The sequence below is a fragment of the Apis dorsata genome, unplaced genomic scaffold (genome assembly GCF_000469605.1).
Source record: "Apis dorsata unplaced genomic scaffold, Apis dorsata 1.3 scaffold_37, whole genome shotgun sequence".
NCBI lineage: Eukaryota > Metazoa > Arthropoda > Insecta > Hymenoptera > Apidae > Apis > Apis dorsata.
This window is the reverse complement of record NW_006263339.1, coordinates 613,619-629,225: the sequence shown is the minus strand read 5'-3', so window position 1 is coordinate 629,225 and position 15,607 is coordinate 613,619. Positions and strand designations below refer to the sequence as shown.

Here is a 15,607-nt window from a genome sequence, read left to right as displayed (position 1 = left end):
TATATTATTTTATTATATTTATTAAATTTTATGGTTTCATGCACTTGAGTTCATATCATTATAATATTTTCATATCAAATATTTCCTGTTTATTTTGTTAATAAAAATTTATATAAGCAATATATGTTTAAAAAATTAATATTTTATTATCATATATAAATAAACAATGAAAGTAATTATTATAAATAATATATATAATATTATTTCAAATTTGAACATAATTTATAATCTTATAATAAACTTTTTTGAAAATATAAAATTTCATAATATTTTTTGAATATTTATTAGACTCTGTATGTATTTTAAGCTAAATTATTATAAGTTCTGGTTCAAAATTCTGTACGCCATTATTCAAATAATATTCGCTTTTACGAAGGCAAATCAATTGTTCACACAATTCTAATAAATAGTGAACTTATATATGTCCTACTCTTACATACTTATGGCTAATTTGAATGTCTCTTTTCTACTGGCACAGATCATTTCTGTTGTTGCACAAATTAACCATTGATGCTTAGCACTTCCACTCGTTTATAGTTACAGTTTTCTTTTTTTTTTCTTTTTTTGATTGCTTACTTTCCTTCAGAAAACTTTTCTCTTAAACTTTTAATCTTGTGAACAAAATAAGTTTCTAAAGATTCTGCACACTTAAAGAAAGGTGATTCTTTCGGATTATAATAACGACAATTATCAAATATTTTTGTCATGTCGCCAATAAATTCACTTAATTTCTTGTAAGATCTATCATTTATCCTCAATTCTATCGTTTGTAAATCTGTAAACACAATTAGTAAAAATAATATAGAGATATAATATATCTTTTTTAATATTAAATTTTAAATTCAACAAAAATTAATATTAATTACTAATTAACTATATAATTAATTATATAATATATATAGTGTTAATTTACCCATCGGTTCCTTTATAACTTTATAGTAGTCTGGTGCTTCATTTGGATCTACTGGTTCCATAAATGGCCAAGCACTTTTGTGCGCCTATTTAAATTTTTAATATTGATAATCAATTTAAAAATATCATAATTATTATTATTTGTAATTTTCTTACCTGTATTTGTTTAATTAATTTCTTAAGAAGATCAAGATCTTTTGCGTTAAGATTTTTCATATTAGCAAAGTTAACAGAAGAATTTCGTTGACAATTCGGACAAACATATTCATCAATATTGTCTGCTTCTGACTGTAAAATACCCACGCATCGACCATGGAACCAATCTTGACATTTATCGCAGCAAATATAAAATCTACACAAATAAAAATATTAATTTTGTTAAAAAAAATAAATATAATAATATAAATTAATAATAATCATTACATACTGAGATTCATCATAAGGCTGTTTACATAAACAATATAGCTCTTGTGTATCTCTTGCATGTCTACATTCTGTACAAACAAACTCTGAAAGAGTTTTACACATTTCTTCTGTGATTCCAACGCAATCTCCATGAAACCAATTGTTACAGAGATCGCATCCCACATAAAATCTAATTTGACAAAATATTTGACAATCATTAAATATATATTATTTAAAGAAAGAAATTTTTTTCAATGCTTACTTTGTTTCATCATATGGTGTTCTACATAAACAATATAATTTTTCTTTTTTGATTCTATTCGTAGTAGGTGCTGTTGAAGCTCCTGGTGGTGTAGTGTTACTTCCTTGAGCCTTATATTTCTTTGGCCTTCCACCTCTATTAGGTGGACTAACTTGTTGAGCCATTTGAGCATTTGCTTTACGTTTTGCACTTCCTACTTTTACTTCATCCTGTTTGTGTCTTTCTGCTTTTGTTCTTGAAGCTAATTCCGCTGATAAATCTTTCTATATAATTTCAATAAAAAAATAATAAAAATGAATTTAGATGAATATGTATTATTATTGACTTGTTAAAAAACATATTTAATATAGTACCTGAATATCTATTTGTAATTCTTTTTCAAGTAATGCTCTTTTTTTTAAAATATCTTTTTTAAGTAGTTCTTTATGTCTAAATAATAAGACTTGCATTCGAGAATGGACTTGTTGTTTCCTCCGTTGCTCTTGACTGTCTTTTGGCTTTGCTGCTCGTTTTTGTGGAGTTGATTCATTCTCTATTGGTTCAATTTTTTGTACTCTATAAAAAATAAATAATATTTTTAAAAAATACTTTTGTTTTAACTATTTTTATTTTAATACATTAATTTTTAATTATAAAACTTACTTTGGAGTTTCACGACTTTCTTGTTTTAGCGTAGGTTTTTTTCTGGGTGTTTCTGTCCAATCAGTATCTTTATCATTTGTTGCTGATTGTATATTCGTAGATGAGGTTGTTGTTGGAATGTTAGAAGGTGCCGGTCTTTTACGAGATGGCATACGCGGAGTTGTAATTGTAGGTGTAGTATGAGTTTGATTATTAGTTGCTGAATTTTCAACACCACCTTTCATTTGTTTCTCTTGATATCGTTGCAATTGCAATAATTTTTCTTCTATTTCCGGATTAAGATTTTCTTGTTTCAACGCATTCTTAATAGCTAAAAATTTATAATAATCATTAGAAAATATATAGAATAAAAATATTCAAATATTTCTAATCCTAATGTTATCAAACAGTAAAAATAATATTGATTAATAACTAACTTTGTTGTATGTAATCAGGTGTTAAAATAAATTTGTTAGCCGAAGAATCGTTTCCTTCTTTTAAAGATTGCAAAGGTTGCTGACCATTAGCTACATTTGTTTTCTGCGATTCCTCTTCTGTAGTCACATTAGGTTGAGCAACTTGTTGAACAACTACTTTCGGTTTTTCAGGAGAACTTGATGTTGCTGTTGATGGAAGTTCTGGAATGCTTTCATTTCCCGTTTGAGGTTCTATTCAAATTAAAATAATATTAATAATATTAATAATATTAAAATAAAAAATAATAATGGAAAAAAATATCAAATTGTATAAATACCAGTTGCTGCTGGTGGAGAAACAACTGGTTGTTGTGCAATTTGTGGTTTTGTTGCCGGTGTAGCAGGAGTATTTGCTGTTGTAGAACTTTGAGAACTTTGAATTGATTGTTGACTGTTAGGTGCAGGTTGAACAGCTAAATAAATTTTAGTAGGTCCTAATACTCCTTGTTTGCCTGTTGTAGCTTGGGCTGCAAAATATAAATATATAAATATATAAATAGATATATATAATTATAAATATAATAATAATATTTTATATATATATATATATATAAAATCTCTAACCTTTAAGTAATTGTTGTTTTACTTGTTGTTGTACCATTATAAGTTGTTGAGGAGTAAAATCTGCACCTTGTAAACCTTGTAATACTATACGAGGACCTTGAGTAGTTTGTATAACTTGAGCAGTAACACATTTAATAACAGTTCCAGGTGGTTGACCAGCTAATAAAGATGCTTCTACACTTCCAGGTGCTGGAGTATTAGATATTTGATTTGTCGCAGTTGTGATAGTAGACGATGTCACATTCGTCGATGTATTATTACTAATACTATTGTTTGTTGTATCAGTTGATTGTGCTCCTATTGTTGTTGCTGTTGATTGAGTAGATTGCAATACAGGAACTAAGAAATTTAAAGATTCATTTTATTAAACAATTTTATTTATAATTTTTTAATCGAAATATTTATATTTTAAAATATAAAATTTAACATACCTTGTTTTGTTGGTGTGACAGTATTTTTTACAATAATACCACTATTTGTTGAATTCAAATGAACAATTTGATTGCCTGTTGGAGTACTACGAATAACTACTTGATGACCACCAATTGTTGTTAATTGAGCTTTGCCGCTTGCAAGTTGTTGAGCTAAATTAGCATTAGTAACTACTATTTGATTTCCACTAATGACTTGACCACCAGTTGATATTACCTACATTATTAATTAATATATTATCACGTGCACTTTGATAATATTTTATAAAAATAATGATTTATACATACTTGTGCACTTTGTACAATTTGTCCAGTATTAGCTACTACAATAGCATTTTTTGTAGGTTGTGCTGGTGTAGTAGCAATAGTTACTGAGGCAGTTCCTGACGAACGTTGAATTGTTTGTTGAGATTGAGCTTGTGATTGTTGAGCTTGTACTTGTTGCGTTATATTTGTTGATGTTTTAGATGGACTAGTTTTAGTAGTACAATTAGCTGTTGTCACTTTAGCTGCGGTTGTTGTTGTAGCTGTTTTTGTCTTAAAAAAAATTCTTAAATTAATTATCAATTCGTTTTACGTATTTTTAATATTTTCTTACAACATTTAAAAAATAATATTACTTGTGTAGTTGTTCCAGTTTGTGCAAGAGTAGTAATTGCTTGACTATTATTTAATACATGAAGTTTTCCATCAGGCATTTGAACTAATTGCTGACCAGGCATCAAACCTCGAACTTGAAGTTTTCCATCTGGTCCTCTTATAATCTGTACTCTTTGTTGAATTTGTTGTATAGGTCCTATTTTATAAATAAAGATTTATTAAAAATAATTTTTTTTTAATTCAAAATATAATTATTATAAATATACCTGCTTGACCAGAAACTTTAATTAAAGATTGTTGACCTCCAGATTGCAGTTGTGTTTTTGGTAAGATACTTGTAGGTCCAGAAACAACTTTTGTTGTACCAAGAGATGCTATTTAAAAGAAAATATAATATATATACATATATATATACATATATTTAAATATATTTAGTTTAATATTTATTGTATTATTTAATTTTGAATTTACATTTTGCCATATAAATACGTTTTGTACTAATAAAAGGTTTATTTTGTGTAGGTGTCGTCAAAAGAGAAGTTAACTGTGATTTTGTCCCACTATTTGGATTTGCTGGTATCGCAACTTTGGAAACTAATTTAACTGTTCCATCTATAATAAAAAAAATAATATTTTTATGTCATATATTTAATTAAATATATTGATTATATAATATATAATTAATTATATTTATTAATTATAATTTTGAAATAAATTAGATTAATAAATATAACTTTTACCATGAGCAGAATTAGCTGTAACTTTTACAACTTGTGTAGGTGAACCAGAACTAGCTGGACTTTTTAAAGTTTCTAATGCTCTTTTTTGTTGATGAGCAGCTCTTTGCATACGTAATTGTTGTTCCATCTTTTCTTTAATTTCTTCAGGTGTTGCTTTACCACTAACGAGTTGATCATTTATACCAGAATTTGATCCTGCATTTCGGTTAGAACCAACTGTTGATTGTGGCTGTCCCGATCGACTCCTAGTAATAATCTGGGCATTAGCCTTCTCTAACCTGGATAAGACACACACCAAGTGGAGGGTTAGTATCAAATGGTGTTAAATAAGGATAGGTCAGAACTTGAGTGATATTAAGGTAAAAGCAGGTATTTAATATAATCAATAATATTCTAATTTCATTATATATATGATTGTTTTAAAATGCATTTAAGCAATAAAAAGTTAAATTATATAGAATTTTGTTGAAATTAAACATTTAAATAAGAAAGTTAAAAAAAGAGAGAAATTATTTTGAAATATATGATATGAGTTAGATTTTTTTTTTACAAAACATACCTATCACCATATTGTTTAATTTCCCACAGTTCTAATTTATCTTCATCAACCCATTCTTCTGTAACTTGTGGTTCAGTACTTTGTGGTGATTCTGGCCGTTTTCTTTTTCTTAAACCACTTCTTATAGATGTAACTTCTATGAAATATAAATTTATTGTAATTATATTTTAATTTCTTTTTGAAATTTATATATTAATACAAACCTCTGACTTGTTTTGGAAGTTCTAAAGGTATAACAACTTTTCTTCGTAAGTATTGTGTCTTGTCTAAAAATTGACCAACATGACGATGTTTAAGAATTTCCAATGACATAATTTCCGTATCAGTTGTAATTTGATGTTTGCCATCTGTGGATAATGGTTTTGCAGCCATATCATCCCAACGAAGACATGCCCATAATATTCTTAATTGAAGAGCTGCTGCAGCCAATGATTTTATGCCAACTGTTCTATATAACCAACAAGTCTTAAATAATGGTCTAGGACAAGGATATGGCCATACTGACATATTTGCCTATTTAAAAAAATTCAGTTAAAATTAATTGATATTTATTTTATATTTTTTTGATGTTAATACAAATTTTGTTTCAGAAATACCTTAGCCATCTGATGAAAACCTTGAACTTGTATTCGGCCACCAACTCTAGCTAATTTACGTAATTCATGTTGTGGAAGTACCAATATACTACGATGTTTATTTTTGGTACAAAATGTGGAACATAAGGGATATTTAACTGGAGTACGTTTCTTTTTTCTATCAGCAAAAGAAATTGCAACTTTTTTCAAATAAACTTTTCCTTCAGTTGATGTAGTAGAGTATATTCTTTCTGTACCATCAGCATTTAATTCTTTAGCCATTGTGCTTCTTTGTACTGTTCTTCCTCTTCGATTAACAATCATTGTCTTTTGTCCTACACTATTAACATCATAAAAATAAAATATTTTCTAAATGATATTCACAGAAATTAAATTTTTAAAATATATTATTTTATATTACCTTGTTTTAACTTCAGATGAAAATGTAACTGAATTTTGAGAACTTGTACTTTCTTGCATACTTTGTACAATACCATCGATTGTTTTTATAGTTTGTTGTGTTGTAGTTACAGTTGTTGTAGTAACTATGTTATTTGTAGTAGTTACTACATCAATGTATCCTGAATTGGTATCATTAGTAGTCTATAAAATATAAATCTCTTTTTTATATCTTATGTTTTATAAGAACTAAACTTTTTATGAACTAAATTAAATGTGTTTCAAATACAAAAAATATTTAAAATATATTAATATTAATAATTTTATAACTTACCATGTTAGATTCAACTTTTATTTTTTTGGTAGGAGGTGAAACATCTTTTACTACATTTGTAGCTGGTGTTTCTTCAGTACAATGAGTTGCGGATGCTACTGCAGATTCTAAATCTTTTCTAATAGCATCTTTAGCATCATTTCCTTCTATTTTTGAATTTACTTGTGATAATTGCATTGTATTTGCTCCAACTGATAAATTCAATGATTGATTATTATTCAAAGCATTAGCTTTTCTTAACAATGCAATAAGGTCAAGTTTTAATCTTGCTTTTTGAAGACATATAGGAGAATAACAAGTAGATGTTAAACTTTGTGTTGTAGTTGTAATCTTTCCCGGAAGTGTTGTCATATTACAATATCGTGAATAACAACTACCATTTTTATTAAGTCTCATTATGCTTGCATATTGAGCTTTAACATGTTGAATTCGTTTTCCTATTACATTTAACATTTCTCTAGCTGATGTAGATATAGTTTTAGGCTGCTTTCCAGTAAGAATATTTTGTAAAGAATTATCACCTCCATCTGTATCACTTTCTTCATTATTTTCTATATCAACTTCAGAATCTCCATCTTTTTGATTTGTTGATTGATTTAATAATTCTTTCGATTTTTCCTAAAATTTATAATGTATATATATTTTATATATTTTAAATATAAAAAATATTATATTATTATAAAAAATTTTATATTATTTTATTATAAAAAATATTATATTATTATTATAAAAATATTATATATATTTTAACATTATTTATATTTAAGATATTTTTGTTAATGTTTACTTACAGTCTGTAGTAATCTTCTTTCTTCTAAAAGTTTTAAATGTGTTCTGCGTGCCAGGAAATCATCAATTCTAGTTTTTTTAGCAATTTTTGGATAATGAAGTCTTCCATTAGTTGTTAATGCCTTAGTAATATCAATTTCTTCAAATTCTTTTATAGGTGTATAAACTTTCTTGATTTTCATACCAGCTAAAACTAGAAGAAGAAAAGAAAAAATTAATTAATATAGTATATAATTAAAAATAACAATATGTTTTTATCCCACATACATGATAAATTCATTTTTGTTTCTTGCTTAATTGATTGTGATTCTGTTTTTGTTATTGTTTCTTCCGTTTTCGCATCTATTTCTATTTTATTTTGTTTATCTTCAATTGATTCTTTTTTTATGTCTTCTTCTTTACATTCTTGTTTTATACATGCATCAGTTAATGTATCCTTTGATATTTCTTCTTCTTTAATTTCTTCTTTTATTTTTATGTTTATATTATTTTCTTCTTTTTTAGAAGAACAATATTCCTTTATTAAAAAATCATATGTGGGAGGATCTAAAGCTAAAATTTTTAATCCTTCTTGATCTTTAATTTGTACCATAATTTTTTGTGGGCCTATTCGAAGACCTAATTTTGACATGTCAGAATATCTATAGCGGCGACTGGCAGATACCCAAAGCCAACCACCTTGTCCATGTACTCGATATTCTTCTCCCTTTTGTTTCCAAACTTGATGTTTCAAGCCTAATGTATATTTAACAAAATTAAATAGACGATTACGTTCTTCTTCATCTTCTCTTTCCTTTTTATCTTTTTTATCTTGACGTTTCTTTTCTTCTCGTTCGAGAGCCGTTACTCTTTGTAATTTTACATGACCAAGTTGATCATGCCATACACTAGCGAATACTACTGATTTAATACATGCTTGTAATACAATAAGTGCACGAGCAAAATCTCTTGGATTAACACAAGCACCTACTGCTGTAGTCCAAGGTTTACGTAAAAGAGGCCAATTAGTATGCATAAATGAAGATTGAATGCTGCTTTCGAGTTGAAGAATTGTCTGACGAAGTGTGCTTACTAAAAGAGCACGAGTTCCTGTCAAACTTCCTACCCATTTAAATTCAGAAGCCTGTGTAAGTGAAAATTTATGTGATAAATGTCTCTTTTTGTCACGTTCTTCGTTTCGTTGGGCCTTATTCAAAGCAATAGGATTAGTACTGTACTGATTCACATATGATTTAAAGTTGTTATCCATTCCCAATTTAAATAAATGCGTACCAGAAGCTATTTGATGAGCTTTTTGTCTTGTTAATCTAGTACTATCTCCTTCTTCTTTTAAACCTTTATCTAATTTTTCTAACTCTTCTTTTGAGAGCTGTCCAGTACTACGTTTTTTTAAATCATCCATATTAAATGTCCTAGGTTGTAATGATCCTGTTTTTGATCTAGTTACAATAGTGTGTTTTTTCCCTAAAATAATAGATTTATTAATTACTGTATCTCTTTAAAATATATAGTTTTATAACTCACCATCTTTACCAATTTTTGAGATACTTTCGTCCCCTTCAAGTATCTCTTCATCAATTTCTTCAGATGATGATGATGATGTACAAGCTTTGACTTCTTTATTTATCCCATCTGTTAAATTAGTATCTACACTATCTATTTCTACATTTTCTGGAATTATTTTTTGAGTATTTTCTTTCGTATTTGAATCTTCAGATGTCTTTATTTCCTGTTGTTCAGTGACTGCTGATAATTGTTCTTCAAGAGAATCTGTACCTTCATGTATTCTGCGTACCATTTCTTCAGCTTCTTGTCTTTGTTTTTCTTTTTTTTCTTCTTCTTCTTTTTCTTGTTTTTCTTGACGTTCTTTTTGTAATTTTTGTATAAGACCTATAAAACGTGAAATATTAAATAAGAATATTAAAATTATTATTTAAACTATAAATTTAAATCATAAATAAAAAAAATGAAATAAAAAAATAAATTATTAAATTAAACTTACTGTTTTCAATTTCTAGATATGACTTTTTATTACCCTTGTATTGATTAGTAATTTGTTCTGTAAGTTCCATTTGTCTTACAATTTCATCTTTGTAGTCTGATAATTCTCGATAAAGTGCAACTTCCATTTCATTACGATCTAAACAAAGCATTAACTCTTCTAATTGTAAAGCTGTACTATAATACCAAACTTCACCATCTTCACTTTCACTATAATAAATAATTTTAACAATTAACAATATTTTTTTAATAATTAATGATAAATATTATAAAAAAATTTTATTTTATTATAGGATATTTACACAAAAATTCTTCTTGCAAGAAACCAATATTTTCTGCCATGTCTATCAAATCCTAAATGTTCTTGACGACAAAGAGAACCATTTTTCTCAACATCAGGTATACAATCAGCAACTCCTGTAACTTTGTGAGCTTTGCATGTACTGCATTGCCAGTCTTCAGTAGGAACATCAACTAATGGAGGTTCAACACATTCTAAATGAAAAACTGCTGGACATGTTTCACAACATAATAAATCTCCCAATCGATGACATACTCTACAGTGATCATCATAATGCATATTTCCTATAAAATGACAATATTCATGATATATATTATTCTTTAATAATGATAATGATTTGATAATATTTATAAAAGAATGTATATTTTACATAATTATATTTAATTTTTTATAATTAATTACATGAAAAAAATAATAAAAAAATAAGGAGTTTTATAATTTAATAAATTAAAATAAACAGAATTATTTAATATAATATAAATTAATGATATATAAATAATTTAATACATATTTAATGATATGTATTTATATTAAAAAATATTTTAGTATTTATATATATATATAAAACAATATAACTAAAACTTCAGCATGGACATATAAATTTTTCCTGCTGATTATATATATATTTATAAATTATTACATTACATATAAATTATATAAAAAAATAACTATAAAAAATAAAACAACATGAAATACCATTTAATATACCTTCGTGCAATAGGTCTTCTCTTACTGGATTTGTAATTAAAAATTGATCTGTCAAAAATTGTAGCACCTTGATTCTATCTTCTACAGAAGTAAAAGGATATTCACATGTTGATAAAATATGTAAAATATTTTGATCAAATGACTTGTCACTTTCTACATAAGAACGTAAAGCTTCTGACCAAGTCATAGAATCCACAAAATATAAGCTAACATTCACAGAGTCTTTTTGGTCTAAAGGACCAAAATGTGTTTGTTGAGAATCTTCTTCTCTAAGAAGTGCTTTAATAAGCATAATATGTATTTCAGCCAACAAATTGGTTTGATCTTCACACATAAGTGCAGCACAGAAATCTTCAAATCTGAAGGCTGAAAGACGTACTAAAGTGCGAAAGTGTCTCAATACTTCATAAATGGATAAACATGGCATAACAAGTTCTCTGGGAACTAATAAATCATCAGACGATTTAGGTAGATTTAATAGTGGCAATTCTCTATTTTGAAGCCATAATGGTTCTGGACTTGGTGGTCTTTGCTGACTAAGAAGTGTTTTACGGGGTGTGCCACTAGTAGTGCTATAACTGGAGAGGGAAAAATCACTGTCACTGGAAGGATCAGGTTCTTCTATACTTTCAGATGAATCTACATCGCTTTGCAAGAGATCCTCTTCAACTTCACTTTTTTCACTAGATTCATCTCCAAAGTCCGACCCATAATGATATTCAGAATCATGATAATCAACATTTGGATTGTAACCTCGGCGTTGATATGCACCTGAACTAGAATGACCACCTTTGCGCGAATGTCTGTCTCTGGGTCCTCGAGATTTTCGAATTCGTGTACTTCGTCTGCTTTCTTCGCTTTCGACTGGCGATGATGGTCTCGAAGGTGTCGGTGTACTTGGTTGTGAATTTGGCGTTTCCGAACCCTTGTTTTGCAAATATTTTGGTTTCTTCATAAGATGATATTGAAACTTTTTTGGTCTTTCCATGACCACCGATTTCGGGGGTCGACCCCGTCTCTTCGATCCTCTCCCCGTCATTGTCCGTCACGCACTGTCAACGAAATGGCACTTACTTAACACGTGGTTTGTGAAAACGCGCGCTTGTAAACAAATACAAATGACACCGTAGCAATGAAATGGAACCCATGTTTGTACTCTGATCTTTGCGCCATTTTTCGGCTATGGTCACGTGACCAAACACAATTCTTTCATGATCAACGTTTCGGTACGATCTTGCGTGGCTTCTACTTTTCTGTCGGCGAACGACAATCACCTTTTCGTAATGATAAGAACTTGTATTACTATCAGTAACGACCAAAATAAGTACAGAATCATTCACTGATGCGAATGTAAGGGGAATTTACAATATCTGATCCTCTAAGAGAGCGCTGCTGCAATTGGTTCATCGAATCGCCGCCATGTCTGGCCTCGAACGCATCTACTCGAAAAGTAGACAAAATCTTTGATGAAATTTTCGTTTTTCCTATTTAGAACAATCTATAGCTCGACACATTCTTCTTGACTGAATTTCAATGGAATTCATGTAATGCAAAAACAAATTGATCGCTTTTTAATTTCTCACGAAACGTACAGAAGATCCAATCGCTTTCACCGTAACTACACAAGAGCCTGTCAGATCAACAATAGGTGGCGACATGCGCGGTTGGAAGAACGCGATTCTAACCGCACTTCCGATAAACATGCTTTCTTTTCTTTATTTACTTCCCTTTTTTTTTTACAGTTATTTTTATTTTGATCAATTATATTTTTTATTTCAAACAAATTATGTAATTAATTCACATGTGTAATCGAACGAGTTCGCTGTTACCCGCAAGAGATCTATCCTTAGTTATAAAGAAGCTGCGACAGAGGACACCACCATAATTCTAATTTATATGTCGTTTAGTCGGTATATCCTTTTTTTTTTTTAGCTTATAATATCATACTAATTAAAAATTAATGTTATCAATATAAAAGAAAAAAATTTTGTTTATGTTTATTATATAATTTAATTAATAATAAATATCAATTAATTTAAAAGAAATTAGCGATGAACGCGACATCTTCTTAATTGAAACTAAGGTTTTGTTAAGTTTTAATTTTTAATAGATCTTATACAATTTTTTTTTATATTTCATTATATATTTATTAACAGCACTTCTTTCTTATATATTTTATATTTCACTACATCAAAAATTTTATATATTAAATTATGTTTTCTGTTGCATTCAATAATCAGAAAAAGTTAATGGAAGTTGCTAATCAAACAAATATAGCAATATTATGATCAATTATTTGTTTGTTAAACATTTGTTTAAATACTGAAATAATAAATTTAAAATTTTATCAATAATTTATAAATAATAAACTATTCAATTATTTTATATATTATACTAGTATAACATATTCCAAAATTGTTTTCTATACAAATGAGAAAATAATTTAATTATAATTAATTATTATAATTATTATTATTAAAATAAATTAATTTTTCAAAGCTTAACACGTAAAAAAATATATAAAATATACTAATAACAACAACGTAAAATTCTTGTATGATGTAATTTTACCAAAAATTATGGCGCCATCTTTGAAACGGATGTTAGCAGTTGGAAAACATTAGCGCCAGCATGAAAGTACGACAAAGATAGGGGGGATCAAAGAAAAATGGCCGTCAAGTTAAAATCGAGAAATACGAAAAACGAACGAGAGTGTAACGATCGAATGTGAATATAAGTCGATGGTTTTTTATAAATTAATCACGGAATAACGAACAAAATGCGTAACGAAATGACAATGTATACGTTAAAACCAATTGTTTCCCTGCCACGAATATTGCATCATAGAAAAATGATGTACGAAATGCGAAATATTCATGAAGAATCAACAGACGACCATACGGAAGCCGAGAACAAGATCGTGCCTGATATCACTGAGCAGGTTATCAGCTTTTTAAAGGTTTTCATCATTTCTGTTATCCTGCCGATGTGAAAGAAAACATTGCTAGTTAACTAGAATGAACGGTTTACTCACGCGTTTAGTAAGCATGGTAGCTACGAGTGTTTCTTCTGTCTCGAGCTTGTTGTGCATGACTCCTCCCAAAATTTCCACAAGCACTAATCACGATCGACCGGGAATATGGTTCTACAGGCTTGATCGATGCTTGCCCCTCCAATTTTTCATCTAACAGGACACTACGCGACTACGGTATATGAAAAATTTAGTTCGTTCGAAGGATAAGCGGGAATACGCCGATAATTAGTATAGAAGGGCAAGCTTACTAAATTAGAACTGCACTGAAACTGAAAGCTACAAAGTACAGTTGTATAACCAAATACATGTAAAACCTAACCCAGTAAAAAGATGTATGTATCTTATAGCTGTTCACTAGTATTAATCAACAATGTTACTGGTGAACTATCAAATCTATAATTCATAACCCTGTGTTTTTGGACATTTTCTTCTGACATGAAATTAATAAATATGTCCATTTTATATTGAATTTTATTAACATTTTTCAACTTGAAATAATATTTATAATATATTTTATGAAAAAATATGTTTTCATAAGTATTATATTAAATTGTAAACTTTAGATTGTGATCGAATAGTAATTATAATGTATTTATATAATAATATTTTATATAAAGATATTTATTTCTTTAGTAATATTTTAGAAATAGAAAAATTTCATTTTAATTATAATTAATTATAATATATATGTTTTTTAATTTTAAATTTTATATATTAATATTAAATAATTCTAATTTTATTCTAAAATTACCTAATTAATTAATTTTATCTAATGTTTTTATTAAGATTTATATTTTCATAATTATTAATGTTTTATGTAAAATATTATATATACTTAGAATAACATTTTATTTCAGAGTCCACTACCAGAATATAATGCATTAGAAGCACGACAAGAAAAAATATTAGCACAACTTGCAGAACTTAAGAAACAAGTTTCAACACTTTCTGGATTTTTAAAACAGACAAATCAAGTAATCAATAAAAGTGTCACAAATCAGGTAATATGAAATAAATTAATATAAAATAAAAATTTTTATTCTCAAAATCAAAAGCGCAAAAAAAATAATTTATTAATATTAATTTTTATAGAAGACAGTTAATGTAAATCTTATCATTAATGTAAATCCTAAAAGGCCACCATACTTTATATCTGCATTACAAAATTTATGGGAAGACACTGATATTAAAGTACAAACTTATGTTCATTCAAGTCTTAATAAAGAAGGATCTTTTATTTATCAATCAATTACAAACTCTCCTAAGAATAATATTATTAATTTATCATTAATTTGGAAAGATGGTAAAATAATTTGTATTTTTATATTTAATAATTAAAATAAAAATATATATTTATAAAAGATTTTATTTTCAGTTGAAGAGCTGCAACTTGTATCTGGTCTACATAGTTATTATATAACTGGTGAAACAAATTTTCTAAGATATATAAGTAGACTAATAAATTCACACAATTATGAAAACTCTGATTGTGTAGAGAAATTAAATACTACTGATTTAATATTAGATTTGTGTCATTCTTTATATTTTGAAGAATCATTGAAGAAAAAACAAGAAATATTGTCACTAATAGCAGATAAGTTAAATATAAATTGGTTAAATAAAAAAAAACTTGATATAGCAGATATTGCTGCATGGTCTACAATTAAACAAATTTTTCCAAACAAATATCCGCCAAAACTTAATGAATGGTTTGAAGCTTGTGAAAAAATTTTTATGTAAATAAAAATCTCTTAATAAAATAAGTACTATTTATTTATATAAACACAATATCAATTGTTTTAAAAATATTTTAAAATTTACTAAATAAAATTATGAGGAAATATTGTCAATAAAATTATATGTAATTAAATAAAATTATATAAAATTATATACAAG

At 27.4% G+C, this 15,607-nt stretch overlaps 2 protein-coding genes across 10 annotated transcripts in view; one reads left to right on the top strand and one right to left on the bottom strand.

Moving 5' to 3' along the window:
- Positions 1 to 13,998, bottom strand: part of LOC102678193 (nucleosome-remodeling factor subunit NURF301) — a 16,071-nt gene extending 2,073 nt beyond the window's left edge. The window contains exons 1-28 of one of the 5 annotated variants that reach the window (XM_006608459.2): positions 13,712 to 13,998; positions 10,666 to 11,729; positions 9,971 to 10,253; positions 9,670 to 9,878; positions 9,192 to 9,557; positions 7,935 to 9,131; positions 7,670 to 7,860; positions 6,879 to 7,496; positions 6,567 to 6,748; positions 6,167 to 6,485; positions 5,774 to 6,083; positions 5,571 to 5,706; positions 5,012 to 5,289; positions 4,743 to 4,883; positions 4,538 to 4,645; positions 4,292 to 4,467; positions 3,960 to 4,208; positions 3,672 to 3,888; positions 3,241 to 3,579; positions 2,955 to 3,143; positions 2,638 to 2,868; positions 2,222 to 2,531; positions 1,933 to 2,134; positions 1,580 to 1,842; positions 1,340 to 1,507; positions 1,069 to 1,264; positions 914 to 998; positions 461 to 775 (exon numbers count right to left, since the gene is read on the bottom strand). In XM_006608459.2, coding sequence (XP_006608522.1) covers positions 573 to 775; positions 914 to 998; positions 1,069 to 1,264; positions 1,340 to 1,507; positions 1,580 to 1,842; positions 1,933 to 2,134; positions 2,222 to 2,531; positions 2,638 to 2,868; positions 2,955 to 3,143; positions 3,241 to 3,579; positions 3,672 to 3,888; positions 3,960 to 4,208; positions 4,292 to 4,467; positions 4,538 to 4,645; positions 4,743 to 4,883; positions 5,012 to 5,289; positions 5,571 to 5,706; positions 5,774 to 6,083; positions 6,167 to 6,485; positions 6,567 to 6,748; positions 6,879 to 7,496; positions 7,670 to 7,860; positions 7,935 to 9,131; positions 9,192 to 9,557; positions 9,670 to 9,878; positions 9,971 to 10,253; positions 10,666 to 11,716 — 8,217 coding nt within the window. In that variant the 5' untranslated portion in view covers positions 11,717 to 11,729; positions 13,712 to 13,998 and the 3' untranslated portion in view covers positions 461 to 572. Of the gene's footprint in view, positions 1 to 325; positions 776 to 913; positions 999 to 1,068; positions 1,265 to 1,339; positions 1,508 to 1,579; positions 1,843 to 1,932; positions 2,135 to 2,221; positions 2,532 to 2,637; positions 2,869 to 2,954; positions 3,144 to 3,240; positions 3,580 to 3,671; positions 3,889 to 3,959; positions 4,209 to 4,291; positions 4,468 to 4,537; positions 4,646 to 4,742; positions 4,884 to 5,011; positions 5,290 to 5,570; positions 5,707 to 5,773; positions 6,084 to 6,166; positions 6,486 to 6,566; positions 6,749 to 6,878; positions 7,497 to 7,669; positions 7,861 to 7,934; positions 9,132 to 9,191; positions 9,558 to 9,669; positions 9,879 to 9,970; positions 10,254 to 10,665; positions 12,573 to 13,711 lie in introns of those variants that run through there. The other 4 variants (XR_420683.2, XM_031512685.1, XM_006608461.2 and 1 more) reach the window with 4 other exon arrangements.
- LOC102678562 (aminoacyl tRNA synthase complex-interacting multifunctional protein 2-like) lies at positions 13,260 to 15,474 on the top strand. Of its 5 annotated transcripts, none has more exons than XM_031512732.1 (4): positions 13,260 to 13,636; positions 14,569 to 14,712; positions 14,807 to 15,014; positions 15,087 to 15,474. In XM_031512732.1, the coding sequence occupies exons 1-4, from the start codon at positions 13,457 to 13,459 to the stop codon at positions 15,449 to 15,451; spliced, it is 897 nt and encodes a 298-aa protein (XP_031368592.1). In that variant the 5' UTR covers positions 13,260 to 13,456; the 3' UTR covers positions 15,452 to 15,474. The 5 variants fall into 5 exon arrangements, with proteins under 5 accessions (XP_031368592.1, XP_031368599.1, XP_006608526.1 ...); XM_031512739.1 differs by having other exon boundaries at positions 13,262 to 13,618; XM_006608463.1 differs by having other exon boundaries at positions 13,262 to 13,618; positions 14,804 to 15,014.
- Positions 15,475 to 15,607: the final 133 nt, after the last annotated feature.

Bases quoted from the DNA above. Each gene is read 5' to 3' on its own strand.
- LOC102678562 (XM_006608462.2), top strand. From the start codon at position 13,457: ATGCGTAACGAAATGACAATGTATACGTTAAAACCAATTGTTTCCCTG. The intron at 13,637-14,568 runs GTTTTCATCATT...ATTTTATTTCAG, and splicing joins AGGTTATCAGCTTTTTAAAG to AGTCCACTACCAGAATATAA. The intron at 14,713-14,803 runs GTAATATGAAAT...TAATTTTTATAG, and splicing joins ATAAAAGTGTCACAAATCAG to AAGACAGTTAATGTAAATCT.